The sequence below is a fragment of the Mus pahari genome, chromosome 12 (assembly GCF_900095145.1).
Source record: "Mus pahari chromosome 12, PAHARI_EIJ_v1.1, whole genome shotgun sequence".
In the NCBI taxonomy this organism is placed as follows: domain Eukaryota; kingdom Metazoa; phylum Chordata; class Mammalia; order Rodentia; family Muridae; genus Mus; species Mus pahari.
Genome location: NC_034601.1, coordinates 33,304,698 through 33,318,181, shown reverse-complemented (window position 1 = coordinate 33,318,181; position 13,484 = coordinate 33,304,698). Strand labels below are relative to the sequence as shown.

At 43.4% G+C, this 13,484-nt stretch overlaps 1 protein-coding gene across 1 annotated transcript in view; it reads left to right on the top strand.

The window, feature by feature from the left end:
- Positions 1-13,484, top strand: part of Maats1 (MYCBP associated and testis expressed 1) — a 40,425-nt gene that overhangs the window by 4,032 nt on the left and 22,909 nt on the right. The window contains exons 2-8 of the mRNA XM_021209898.1: positions 1,741-1,817; positions 2,469-2,626; positions 3,769-3,852; positions 4,978-5,034; positions 5,445-5,626; positions 9,485-9,662; positions 12,438-12,595. Coding sequence (XP_021065557.1) covers positions 1,741-1,817; positions 2,469-2,626; positions 3,769-3,852; positions 4,978-5,034; positions 5,445-5,626; positions 9,485-9,662; positions 12,438-12,595 — 894 coding nt within the window. The remainder of the gene's footprint in view (positions 1-1,740; positions 1,818-2,468; positions 2,627-3,768; positions 3,853-4,977; positions 5,035-5,444; positions 5,627-9,484; positions 9,663-12,437; positions 12,596-13,484) is intronic.

Sequence of the window (13,484 nt, the reverse complement as noted above, 5' to 3'; positions counted from 1 at the left end):
AAAGGGAAAGGGAAAGGGAAAGGGAAAGGGAAAAAGGGAAAGGGAAAGGGAGGAAGGGAAGGGAAGGGAAGGGAAGGGAAGGGAAAGAAGGGAAAGGGAAAAGGTTGCAAGCCAGGCACACTGGCCTCTAGTCTCTTCCTCAGAAGGCAGGAGAAGAACTCCTGCATTCAGGAATTCCAGGCAAGCCTGGAAAATATAGCAAGACTCAGTGTTGAAAATGAGAGGCCAGTAAGATAACTCAGTAGTATATAAGGGCCTGATGACCTGGGTTTCCTTCCTAGAACCTACTCGATGCTAGGAGTGGCTGGCTCCTGCACATTGTCCTTTGGCATCTGCACAGGAGCGCTGGCAGGTGAACAAATGTAAAACAAATGCTTTTTAAAGTGGCACAGAGCTGGGCGTGGTGGCGCACGCCTTTAATCCCAGCACTCGGGAGGCAGAGGCAGGTGGATTTCTGAGTTCGAGGCCAGCCTGGTCTACAAAGCGAGTTCCAGGACAGCCAGGGCTATACAGAGAAATCCTGACTCGAAAAAACCAAAACCAAACCAAAACAAAACAAAAAAACAAAATAAAGTGGCACAGAGCTTGGGGTGTAACCAGTAATATCTGCTTTGACTAAAGACTCGCTCCCTGAGTTGGAACCTATCCCCACTAAGGCCCGGCTGGCCAAGAACCTGAGACTAGATAGGCCGTGGACATAGGGGACAATAAAACACTTCTGTTCTGCTAAAGGAATGTAGCAATAAAATGACTTCTAATTACAGTCTGCTGTAGTCACGAATCAGCATCCTGCTCAGCCATCATCAGAGAAGCTTCCTCCTGAAGTAGGAGGGACAAGATACAGAGGCCCACAACTGAACAATGTACAGAGAATGAGGGACCTTGGAACATTCAGTCCTAAATGGGATGTCTCCATCAAATGCTTCTCCCCAGGGCTTAGGGACCCCTGCGGAAGAGGAGGCAGAGAGATTGTAAGAGCCGGAAGGGGTGGAAGACACCAAGGAAACAAGGCCTTCTAAACACAGGAGGACCTGTGCCAATATGAACTCGCAGAGGCTGCAGCAGTATGCACGGGGCCCACACAGGTCTAAGCTTGATGGGGTCCCAGTGCTGAGAGGGGAAGTGGACACAAGCCCTATACCTAGCCCAGAAGTTACTCACAAAAGAAAAAATGTTCTCTCCAACTGAAGGCCCAGCAGTAGATGGCCAACACAAAGTGAACTCCATGGCATTTTTGAAGGTTCTTTGATGCATAATGCTTTGCCAGGGCTTTTTATTATTATTATTATTATTATTATTATTATTATTATTATTATTATTTACCTTACAGATCTTTTGCATACATATTATAGTTTCCATTTTTGTGTTTTTATGGGATTTCTGTGAAAGCTAATACGTGCATCTTTGCCTCTGCCTCTTCTTCCTTTGGGTCTTTTTCTTCTGTCTCTTTGTTTTATCTTATCCCAGTTTGCTTGAAATTTGTATCTTATTTTAGTATCAGTTTTAGATGCCTGTTTGTTTTCTAAAGAGAGAGAGAAAGGCATGGATTTGGATGAGATGGGAAGAGAAAAAGATCCAGAGGAGTTTGGGGATAGAAAGCTAATCAGAACGTATTGTATTAAAATCTATTTTCAATTAAAAAACAGAAAAATACATAAAAATGGGGGAGGTAAATGAGAGAGTCACATTCCGTTCCTGGTAAACATACTTTCTTCCCTATGTCACTTTACTGCTCTACAGACCCGTTATTTATTGTGTCGAGTGAGCGAGACCATGCACAGGCCAATATCCGAGCCACCCTGGTTCGAAGCAGACTGGTAAGTCTAATTCATCTGCTAACATGACCTAGTCAATCCGAATCATCTGGTTTGGCTACTCACTAGTGAGGACTGTAGGAATTACAGTACTATGATTATGGGGGACCAGGCCTGTTAATACATGTAGCTCATTTCAAGAATCAAGTAATAGCAGACAAAGACCCCATGCACTGGGCTGGAGAGACAGCTTAAGGTTAAGGGCACTTACTGCTCATACATAAGGACCCAGGTCTGGTGACTCACAACCACCTGTAACTGGAGGATTGGATGACCTTTACTGACTTCTGTGGGCACCTGGGTTCACACACACACACACACACACACACACACACACACACACACACACACACAGAGGAACCCATAAGCGAAGACAATGGAAATTATGTATGCACCCATGTAGGAGAGTTTACGTATTGGCAAGGCATATGTAGTACAGAGAAACATAGTCCCATGCCCCTGCCACATACCTGTCACTGCTGCCAGCTTTTTGCGTATCCTCATAGAGATAGTGTTTGTGGTTGCCAGGGACTCCTCCCCTGCTGCTACATATGTTGTCTGTACTTTTGGAAAAGCTTACAATATGATTTGTATTAGAAAATCTGACCATACAATTCTGACCTTTTCCCCTCTGCCTCCCATTCCTAACATCAGAAAAAAGTTCCCAACTTTCGGTCCATGTTCAGTAACCTGTTTCATCACCCAAGATACTCTATGTACTGGAGCAAGTCAGACCCTGTCCCATCGCACATCACTCGAGAGTGGAGGGGACAAGAAGGCAAACACAAAGAAGTATTCCGGCTTCATGCTGCGTATGTACCAGGGGTTCCTGCTCTGAAACATAGCCACGGTTTTAATGACTACGCTATTTTAAAGGATTGAAATTTACAGCGGTGATGTAAATCCCTCTTTCTAAACCAGGGCTGAGTAGGAGGTAAAGTGGATCCCTTTCCCTAGCTGGGTTGCCTTGTCTGGTCTCAGTGGGAAAGGATGCATTTAGTCCTGGTCTGACTTGATGTGCCAGGGTGGGTTGGTGCCTGGGTTGGGGGTACCCTTTCTCTGTGGAGAATGGAAGGGGGAAATGGGAGAGGAGTTAAGAAGGTGGGACTGGGAGGAAAAGAGGGAGGGGGACTGTGAATTATTCACTGTAAAGCGAGTTAATAAATTAATGAGAAAAAGAAGTAATGGCTATACATTTATATAAGTATATATACATAAGTATGTATATATAAATGTATAACCATTATTGCTTAATATATATAACCAGATAATAATTAATATAATATGTATATCACTATAAGAAACTATAATTACATATAATTATATCATATTATTATATACATCATAATATTGTTATATATACTTATATATGACATGCTGTATATTATTATAAAAATAAATAAATAACTAAAAGTCTTCAGAAGGTTGGAATGCATATTTATGTGTATGTTAAAGGATAGCTCACCACCAAAGACTGGGATGACCCAGTCTGTTGTTTTTTTGGTTCACCTCAGAAATTTCAAGTGATCTTTTCTGCTAGAACCTTAACTATGGTTGCGTTTTTTGTTTGTTTATTCGGCTTTTGTTGTTGTTGTTCTTTTGTTTTGTTTTTGAGACTTACTTACAAGTAAAGTAACTTCAAAAATAATTCTACTGAAATCTTAGTTATTTAAATGACTTACAAGTCATGGTAAGCTAATAAATGATGATTTGTCCCAGCCAGGGCATAAAATTACCCTTGAAACTCTGCTATTTTCATTAAGAGTGGCAATATTTTTATTTGGGATTTTATAAACCTCCTTACTTCCCAGCTCTTACTTCCCTCTTACCAGATCCAATGATTGCATCTAGTGTAAGACGTAGGCCAGTCACATGCTCTCTGTCCCTCCTACAACACACAGAAACGTGACCTGTAGAGTTGACGACTTGAACATCTTCCTCTGCTTCATTTTAGGATGGATACTTCTTTCCAGATGCCTGAGGAAAAGTACGAAGATCTGGATGTTTCTGGAAAGAACCGCTACAAGTTCTTTGACAGGTAGACAGTCAAGCGTAATAAACATTAGAGGCTCAAACTGTTGGGAGAGGTCCTGATGGTGGGGGCAGCGGTTAGAATGTCAGCCATCATGTTTAGTTCTTTACCTCAGTACTACCTACCTTTCACAACAGACATATCACAGAGGGTGAATGAGGTACCATGGCAACAAAGGGTGCATAGTTGATAAGAAAAACGGAGTTATCAAATGAAGCCAGATATAACATGTATCTTGAAATCACTGTGCAAGGAAATTGCTAAGTGTGCCAAATGGACAATACTTGTGAATGCTGCTTCAACCCAGTCAAGGGATTTTTCTGAATCTCATTTGTGGTTCATACTCCCGTGATAATTGCAGACTCAAGGCAGACTAATCCAAAAGGAAGATTTCCTTCCCAATCTTGGGTTAGAAAATAATCCTGATACCACATCTGAATAAGCTTCCTTTCAAACATTTCCTAATAGAAGTGTTCTGATACTTTTTTAAAAAAAGATTTTATTTATTTATTATATGTAAGCACACTGTAGCTGTCTTCAGGCACTCCAGAAGAGGGAGTCAGATCTCCTTAAGAATGGTTGTGAGTCACCATGTGGTTGCTGGGATTTGAACACTGCACCTTTGGAGGAGCAGTCGGGTGACTCTTATCCACTGAGCCATCTCACCAGCCCACTTTTTTTTTTTTTTTTCAGAAAAAAAATGTTAACTTCTTAACTAAAGTAGATATAAATTCTTAGGCTCTTGGGGGGGGGGTGCTTAAAGGAAGCCCTTGATTGTTTCAGAAGGTTTCAGGAACTTAAGAAGGTATGGGAGATTACCAAGTAACAGAAGGCCAAGTAGAGAGATGCTCCTGAGAATATGGCTGCACAGGACATGCCAGCGTGCACCCTGAGGAAGCACAGCTCCAGCTGTGTTCTATACTGCCTGGATCTCCTGAGCCACAGCTGGAGATTTGCATTTTAAATAAGAACATTTCCAGTGATCTTGTATACACAAAACTTTGAATAGTCCTTTTTTTTTTTTTTTAAGTTCATTCAAACTCACTGATTTTTAGGGAAGAGAAATTAAAATAAGAAGAACGTTTTTGAGGTTTGTGAAACCCTCACCTGTACCTTCTCCTCCACCCCCAGGCCCTTCCTGCCATTTCTTCAACAGATGCCTTTGAATGTTGTTTTGTCACCAGCCAAGTAAGTGACTTTATTTCAAAACCTTCTTAACCCCCCATTCACTTCACATTTGCTTCCAGAAGACAGTGCTTTAGGCCAATACTTTGCAAGCTACAGATTGCTGGCCATTGAGGGCAGGAGCCTGCCTGGTCCCTCTGGTGATTTCCTGTATGCCAAGGCCTGGGATTATTGTATTATTGTTATATGGGATATTAAAACTCACTGTTAATTTTTTTTTTAGTGGGTCATGGGTAATACTTAAAAGAATAAGGATAGAAATAACTGAAACATCAAACGCATGTTGCTGTTTTATTACCCTTTGTTTAATAAGCATGAATGACTATGTCAATAGGGATACAATGGTTTTTACCTGGTTATGTAGTATTTTAAGTGTTCACGTTGAGTTTCAGCCTTTACTTTTACCCTTGTAGGACACAACAATTTCTTCTTTCTCCCGAGCCTTCCAAGTATGCAATCATCCCTACCAAGTCCACTGTGGGCACTCAGACTGATTACCGGGACGCAGACGTTCAAACAGATCCATACTCTCCAGAATATGTTGTGTGTCAAGACACCATCCCTGAGCTCTTGACCCTGGCCAGTCTGACTTGGGGTGAGTTGGTAATGCTCACTGAATATTACAGATAGTAATATATACTACTGAGTTCCTAGGAGTGACCCAGATTCCGGCAGTTCTGGTTTATACAGTGAAACAAATAACTCACATATTGAGAGAAAGTGTTTGCATAAACATGCTAGGGAGGGACTAGTCTCTGTCTTTAGGATATACAAGAACAGCAAACTGAACAACAGCGAGAAAATGTAACATCATTTTAAAATGGGCAAAGAGCCTGCTGAGACATTTCTCAAAAGAAGACAAGTGGCCAGCAGGTGTATTTAAAAAACAAATAAATAAAGGTAGTTCCAGACTGCAATGGAGAGATAAAATGAAATGAGAGTTAGTGTTGTAGAGGTAAAATATGGGATGAGGTTCAGTTCAAAAATAGCAACAAAACTATTTTTATTTGAAAACGATGCTCATTTAAAAGCCGGATAAAGGGCTTTGATAATAACCCAGTGCTTAAGAACACTGGCTGATCTTCCAGCAGACCTGGGTTCAACTCCCAGGACCTCCACGGTACCTCACAATCATCTGTGGCTTCAATTCCAGGGAACATGGCCTTATCCTGCCTCTGCAGAGTGCCAGACATGCAAGCGGTGCAGTATCACACATGCAGGCAAAACACCCATGCACATAAAATAAAACTGTGATATTAAAAACAAACAAAAGATCAAAACAAATGAACCAACAATCAAGCAAACAAAACCCTGGGCCAGAGAGCTGGCTCAGCAGCTAAGGGCGCTGACTGCTCTTCCAGAGGTCCTGAGTTCAATTCCCAACAAACACATGGTGGCTCACAACCATCTGTAATGGGATCTGATGCCCTCTTCTGGTGTTTCTGAAGACAGCTACAGTGTACTCGTATACATTAAATAAATAAATAAATAAATAAATAAATAAATAAATCTTAAAAATAACCAAACCCTAATAAAAGGCCAGCGAGACAGTGCACACCTTTAATCTCGGCACTCAGGAAGCAGAGACAAGTGGATCTTTGTGAGTTCTAGGCTAGCCAGTGTTGTACAGCGAGACCCTCTCAACAACACACGAAGTAACTAAAAAGAGTGATCCACAAGGGAGCTGATCGTGAAATCAACATGTAAGAAAAGACGGGCAACTTTACTGTGTGGGTTGTAATGTAAATAGAAGTATTACTGGGAAAGATCACAGGATAACTACACCGAGGTAGAGTGTGCTCAGTCGCCTAGTGGCTGGACACGCCCAGAATTTATTGAGGAAAATTTAAAATGGTTCTTTAGGCCTATGGAGGTGTGATGGAGGCAGAGACACACCCTGCTTGGGAGTGGGGAGCTCATGCTGAAATGGATATGATGTCTTTCCTTAATAAGTTATACGTCCAAGTAATTATAACCCAAATTCCTACTGCTGGTCTAACTGTCCCTGTGGCGGTCGCTACCTTTCCCAAACTCCCTTTTCAGTGAGATACTCTGGTTTATAAAGCTCACAGGGAGCAACTGAGATTGACTAGAAGCTGTGTGGTAAGGAGGGAGGGAGGGAGGGAGGGAGGNTGTGGTAAGGAGGGAGGGAGGGAGGGAGGGGGAAGAGAGGGAGGAAGGGAGGGAGGGATGCAGAGGGAGGGGGTAGCTGTGAATGCCTTCGGAGGGTAAATCCAGCACTTTCCAGAATTAAAGCAATCCTGTCTTATATCTGCCAGGCTGGAGCATTTCTCCTAAGAACTCCAGGGAAGCTCAGGGTGGGCACAGTGAGACCAGGGCAGGGATGGTGGATATTGTGTAGACTCAGGACGTAGACTCAGGCCATGGGAGCTTAAACCGAATGAAGTCCTCAATCTCTCTGTGCATGGAGTCCATGGGGTGGGATAAAGAGGAGTTTCAGAATAACACTGTGTAATAGCTCTTCAGCCTTCATCTGGGAGCAGACACATGAACCGTGTTACACAGGTCACTATTTTTAACAGTCGATACACTTTGTTTTCATATACTTCTTCTTCCATCTCATCTTGGAGTCAAATCTGGCTTCCAATTCATGCCTCATTAGGAGATAAACCTCAATACATAAGAACACAAAATAGGCTGCTGCATTTAATACCGACTCAACCCCACGCAGCTGACATCAACTTACCCCTTGGCTTCTTTATTTGTAAAATAGGAATCATTGTATTTCCATAATAGGGATTTGTTGAAGGGTAAATGAATTTGAACAGTTCTTGCTATATTGTAAGTGATTAAGTCACAGACACATGAACCTTAACAGATTCACAAAATGCCAAGCTCAGGAAAAGTGTTCTGAATCCCTCCTGTGTTTATCTTGGGAGAGGGAAGAGGAGAGCAGGGCTCAATATGGTGATTAAAGCAATCATTCACTTTATTTTTAGTATTTAAATTTTTTTCAGTAGAAAAGGTGAAGAAGATATTTGATAAATAATACAGCTGTCAAGTATGAATATTTACGGTATTTTTGTACTTTTTGTTTTTAAATACTAAGCAAAACCCTGCACAAATGCATTGATATATCTGTATATATTTTCATATACAATAAATGTGGAATTATTAATTTCCTCTGAAGTTGTTACCTTTTAGTTTTTAAAAACATGCTTTTCTTAGATTTAAAAAATTATAATTATACAGTTGCATGTGTGTGTGTGTGTGTGTGTGTGTGTGTGTGTGTGTGTGTGTGTGTGTATGTGCATGTGAGTGCAGTGCCTGTGGAGGCCAGAAGAGGGTGCTGGACCCTGTAGTGCTCACAGGCAGCTGTGAGCCACCTGATGTAGGTGCTGGGGCCCAAACTCTGGTTCTGCACTCTTTGCTGCTGAGCCATCTTTCCAGGCTCTACACATTTCTTTAAACTTATATATTTCTTCATACATTAACTGAATTGACAGTCCTCCCACTGATGAGTGAACAAGACTTGGAAGAAATAGCACAGATAATTAAGAAGTAGCTTTTTATACATGGTAGAAACTTTTCTCATTAGACTTTTGTGTATTTTTTAATGAAAACATTCAAATATTACACAGGAAACCCACATGACACCTATTCCCCTTAGTAGTTTTCAGTTTTAGGAAGATGATGTACCAAGTGGAAGCTGCCTTTAGATCTGCTAGCCACCGAATATGCAGCTGGGTTCCCAAAACTTGTGCCAGAGAAGCCAAGTTGAGGTAGGTCTCTGCTTGTGTCTCTGAGCCATGACCACAGCGCCATAAGTATTTAAACTCTTAAAGATGGAGGTGAGGTGTACTTCCAGATTGTATATTCACTATAGGAGACAAAATGCAAAGATTTTCAGCTAATGGTTTATTCATTGAGTGGTCTTTTTAAAAGTATGTATCTCTTTTTAACTTTCATTCAACAATCCCAATCACTGATATATCTCTCCCTCTTCATTTAATATTTTTGGAAATTTTATTTATTTTCATTTCAAGTGTGTGGGGTGTCTTTTCTGCATATGTATCCGTGCACTACATGTATGCAGTATTCACAGGAGCCAGAAGAGGGTGTCAGATCCTCTGGGACTGGAGTTACAGATGGTTTTGAGCTGCCATGTGGGTACTGAACCTTTGTCCTTTGGAAGATCAGCCACTGAGTCGTCTCTCCAGACCCCTCTTTGCATTTTAAGACTGTGGACTTGTCTAGTTCAGGACACTCCAAGGTGATTATTCGGTGGTTGCTGAAAACAACTAACGCAATGTCTGCCTGTAAGAGGAGGCGCGAAGGCCACAGATGATGCTAGTTTTGAAGCACCCAGGCTTCCTTTCCCAGCGGCACTGTTTTATATCCTAACCCTTGACTCTAGAGCAAGGTAGGAGGGAAGCGTATAGAAGTGGCTTGTGGGTTTCCCCTGTGATCCTGAGCTCTGACATCCCCGCAGGCCGAGGTCTACCAGCAGGACAAGCCGAGGTGGAAATGATAGAGCGGGCCCGGGAGAAGCGAGCTTGGGAAGCCACTCTGCCCCCACTGAACGACAGCGTCCAGGCTGAGAAGAGGAGGAAGATGATGAATGCCATGGAAAGGAAGGAGTGGGCCTTCAGAGAAGGAGAGATTGAGAAGTAGGTTCCCGGGCTCATGGGTCGGTGAGAGCCTGCCTCTCACCACCTGCCTCTGCCTCCCAAGAGCTGGGATTAAAGGCGTGTGCTATCACCACCCCCAGACACTTTATTAGGTTTTTGTTTGTTTGTTTTTAATCTGGAAACATTTTCCCCAAATATGTGTGTTTAAAAAACGACCCTCAACCTCTGTGAAGTCAAACATGAAACCAAAGAACCCTGCTCCAGGTTTGTCCCAGTGATTTCTGCAAAGCATCTTAGAGACCCGCCCTGGGTCATTCCCAGAACCACCATGCTTAGGTAAGAGGCCCCTCTATGTCTCACACAACAGCCTCGTAGACGGCCCTCTCATTCCTACCCTCCAAGACTCGTAGGATACCCAAGTTCTAGCCATCGCTGACAGAGCAATTCCCACTGCAAAGGCAAATTGTGGAGGCCCTCTCTGTCTGTGAAGAGATGAGCTCGTACAGCAACAAGCATAAATGAGGCTAGGTCTCAGAACTTCTCCAGTTTCCCATTTTCCCTGGTGGGGGTGGGGGTGATGATGGTGATAGTGGTACTGGTGATGATGATGACATGATTGTTGTTATAGTGTACTACATAAGGCCATTTTTCAGCAAGCGTGTAATGCGCTTTGAGCACATTCTCCTGATGTGTTTCTGGTAATGAGACTGTTTGTTGTTGATGTCTAGAAATGACGAGACATTATTAGGACCACAGAGTCCTTAGCAAGAAGCTGCCACCCGTGTAACACGGCAGTGGAGTCTTATGACAGACTTTAAAGATAACACAATAAGATAATAAGAAAAGCCTGGGCGGTAGGCTTAGGCCTATACAGTCAGCATTCAGCGGGCCAAGGCAGAAGGATTGGGAGTTCAAGGCCACCCATTGGCTGCATATTGAGTTTGAGGTCATCCTGGGCTACATGAGGCCCTGTCTATTAATTAATTAATTAATTATTAATTAACAGTAAACAAGCAGCATAAATCTGTCAGCTTACATAGAGGAATGTCACCATTATCAAGTGTTCTACATTATTATATCTGCTGTGCCTTTACATGGCTGGCTGCCTAGGATGTTCCTTTACAACAGAATCACCATAAAAGGGAATGATGTATTGAGCTATGACAGTTCAATGGCTACATGTCACTAGGTGATATGAATTGTTCAGCCTCCTTATAATGCTAAGGGACCATCATGGTAGATAAGGCCCATTGTTGGCCCCAATTCACTGTGTAGCATTTGACTATATCTTTCACTCAAGCAGGGGGGCTGCAGTTGTGTGGCTTAATTTTTTTTTTTAAAGATTTATTTATATGAGTACACTGTGGCTGTCTTCAGACACACCAGAAGAGAGCATCAGATCCCATTACAGATGGTTGTGAGCCACCATGTGGTTGCTGGGAATTGAACTCAAGACCTCTGGAAGAGCAGTCAGCGCTCTTAACCGCTGAGCCGTCTCTCCAGCCCGTGTGGCTTAATTTTAAGAGCATCTGCTTCCCCCCCCCCCAAGCATTTATCCCCTGGTCCCCACTCTCCTCCACTGTTTGCACTTAGAGAAGGCCTGAGACACACCTGTCCTGTCTCTGGTCCCCCTACTCTTGGTCCCAACTTCCCCTTGGTCTTTTCTGAGACAGAATTTCCCTACGAAGTCTAGGCTGGCTTTGAACTTGTGCTTTTGTGCATACCACGCCAGGCTTCCCAAGGCCTTTTGAACCATTTCATCTCCCTGGTGGAGGCTGGACCCCCCCTTCTCCCTGTAACAAACCGCACTCCTGTCTTCCTCCTCCTGTCCCTCTGAGCTCCTATCTTCCTCGGGCCTGGAGCTGATCTCGTGCTGTAGGGTTGGCTTTACCTAAGCCTGTATGTCGGCAGTGCATCTTGTCTGCCGTTATTTCCTGCCTCACATACAGCGGGCACCTGGTAAACATTTGCCAGATGAGTGCGGAAGTTAATGAATGAATTTCTAAATCGGAGTGGGACGTGCTCAGAACTCTGTTGTCCAAGGAAAAGCCTGACAGCTTTGTGGAGCTGAGGTCGAAAGGAGAGAGACTCTTAGCTGCGAGGGCAGCTTGGGAGAGAGCTGAAGATTGGATACGAGAAGCTTCTAGAGGAGGAGAAGATTCCCAGAGGGAAGGCCGTAGGCAGGGATAGACTAGAATGAGCAGGATTTGTTGTTCGGTTTGTTTTGGGAGCCTCAGAAGTCAACAGGGGTTCCAAGGCCTGCAGAAACAATGGTTCAGAGCGTGGCTGGATATATAAGCAAGGCTGCACAGGGGAACTCATGAGCACGGATTTATGAAGGAAAGGGAAGGTTATTGACTTGAGTTGCTACCACGTCGGGACCACCCCTGTCTCAAGATCGCTTACTACCCCAGCTTTCTTCACTCCTCTTTCTTAACAGCTCCGTTAACCTAGAACCATTCACAAATTTCTTGTTCTCTAGGTTCAGCTGCCCAAAGAGCCCATCTCTAACCCGAGCCCATCTCTAACCCGAGCCCATCTCTAACCGGAGCCCATCTCTTACCCCATCTGCCTGCTTCTGTCTGCGCTTCGCTTTCTGGACTGTGCGCATGCGCACCCCTTCCCCATGCCCCCACTTATAGAGATCTACTGCTAGAGTGAACGTCCGCCCCTCTGTTTCAACTTGCTTGTTGCATTTTTGCCATGGTGGTCATTATAAAGCACACGAATACGATGCTCACAGGAAGGGCCTGCGCTGGCTCTCAAATAGAACTCCCAGTTTGAGAGAGTAATACTCTGTAATCTATCCCCAAGACTGCAGGAACTGCGCCTGGAGGTTTTGAAACAGTTGCTGAAGAGGCGTGAGGAGAACCAGAATGAGCTGGACATGAGGCACCTGAACGACCAGTGGTGTAAACTGCAGGAAGCAAAGGAGGCCAAAGTGGCCCAGATCCGTCACAAACATGTATCAGGTAATTTGTGGCGAGAACGGGCCAGGGAGGGGACCGGACTTTGGGGCTTTGACCAAGCCCGACTAAACTCAGATGAAATTCTTTGGTCCTGGTGTTGAATAGGAAAGGGTGAGTTCTGTTTGAAAGGTGGACATTGGAGGAAAATTGCCAAGAAAGTCAAGTGACCATGTTCTAACAGATAGTCAAGTTACTACTATATCAGTGTTGGTATTAGGTCCCTTACATTCATAACCCAAGTGCTCACTTAAGAAGCCCCTTGATTAATTTCGTCTTAAATTCCTGCCCCAAAGATGACATTTTAGTTGTTTTTCCTAATTGCTTCTCGTCAAGAAAATTTTAATGCCACAGATGTATTTATGCTTATATATCCTTTAATTATACATTCTCATTTTATGCATAAAATGTAAAATATTTACTTTACTACTTATTCAGGGAAGGATTAAGAAAACTTTTTTTTTTTTTTTACATTAGAGGCTGAGGAGATGGCCCAGTGACTAAGCACACATGCTGTCCAGGCACAAAGATCTGAGTTCAGATCTCCAGCATGCCACCCAGGTGCGGCCATGTGTGCCTGTCACCCCAGGACAACGTGGGGGAGGGGGCGGGAGAGGAAGATTACTGGGACTGGCTGGCTACCCAGTGTATGTGAGACAACAGGCTCCAAGTTCACTGAGAGAGCCTGTGTAAGGGCACAGTGTCCTTCTCTGGCCTCTGCACATGCTAGCACAGGGGCGCATCCTTCTACACACGTGTGCACTCACCCCATGAACACACACACATACACACACACACTAAATTAAAAATCAAAGTTAAAAGTTTTATGAAAAACTTAAATTATTAAGCATTTAATTTAATTTTGTAGTTTTTCTTATTTGTAGTTTCTCTTATG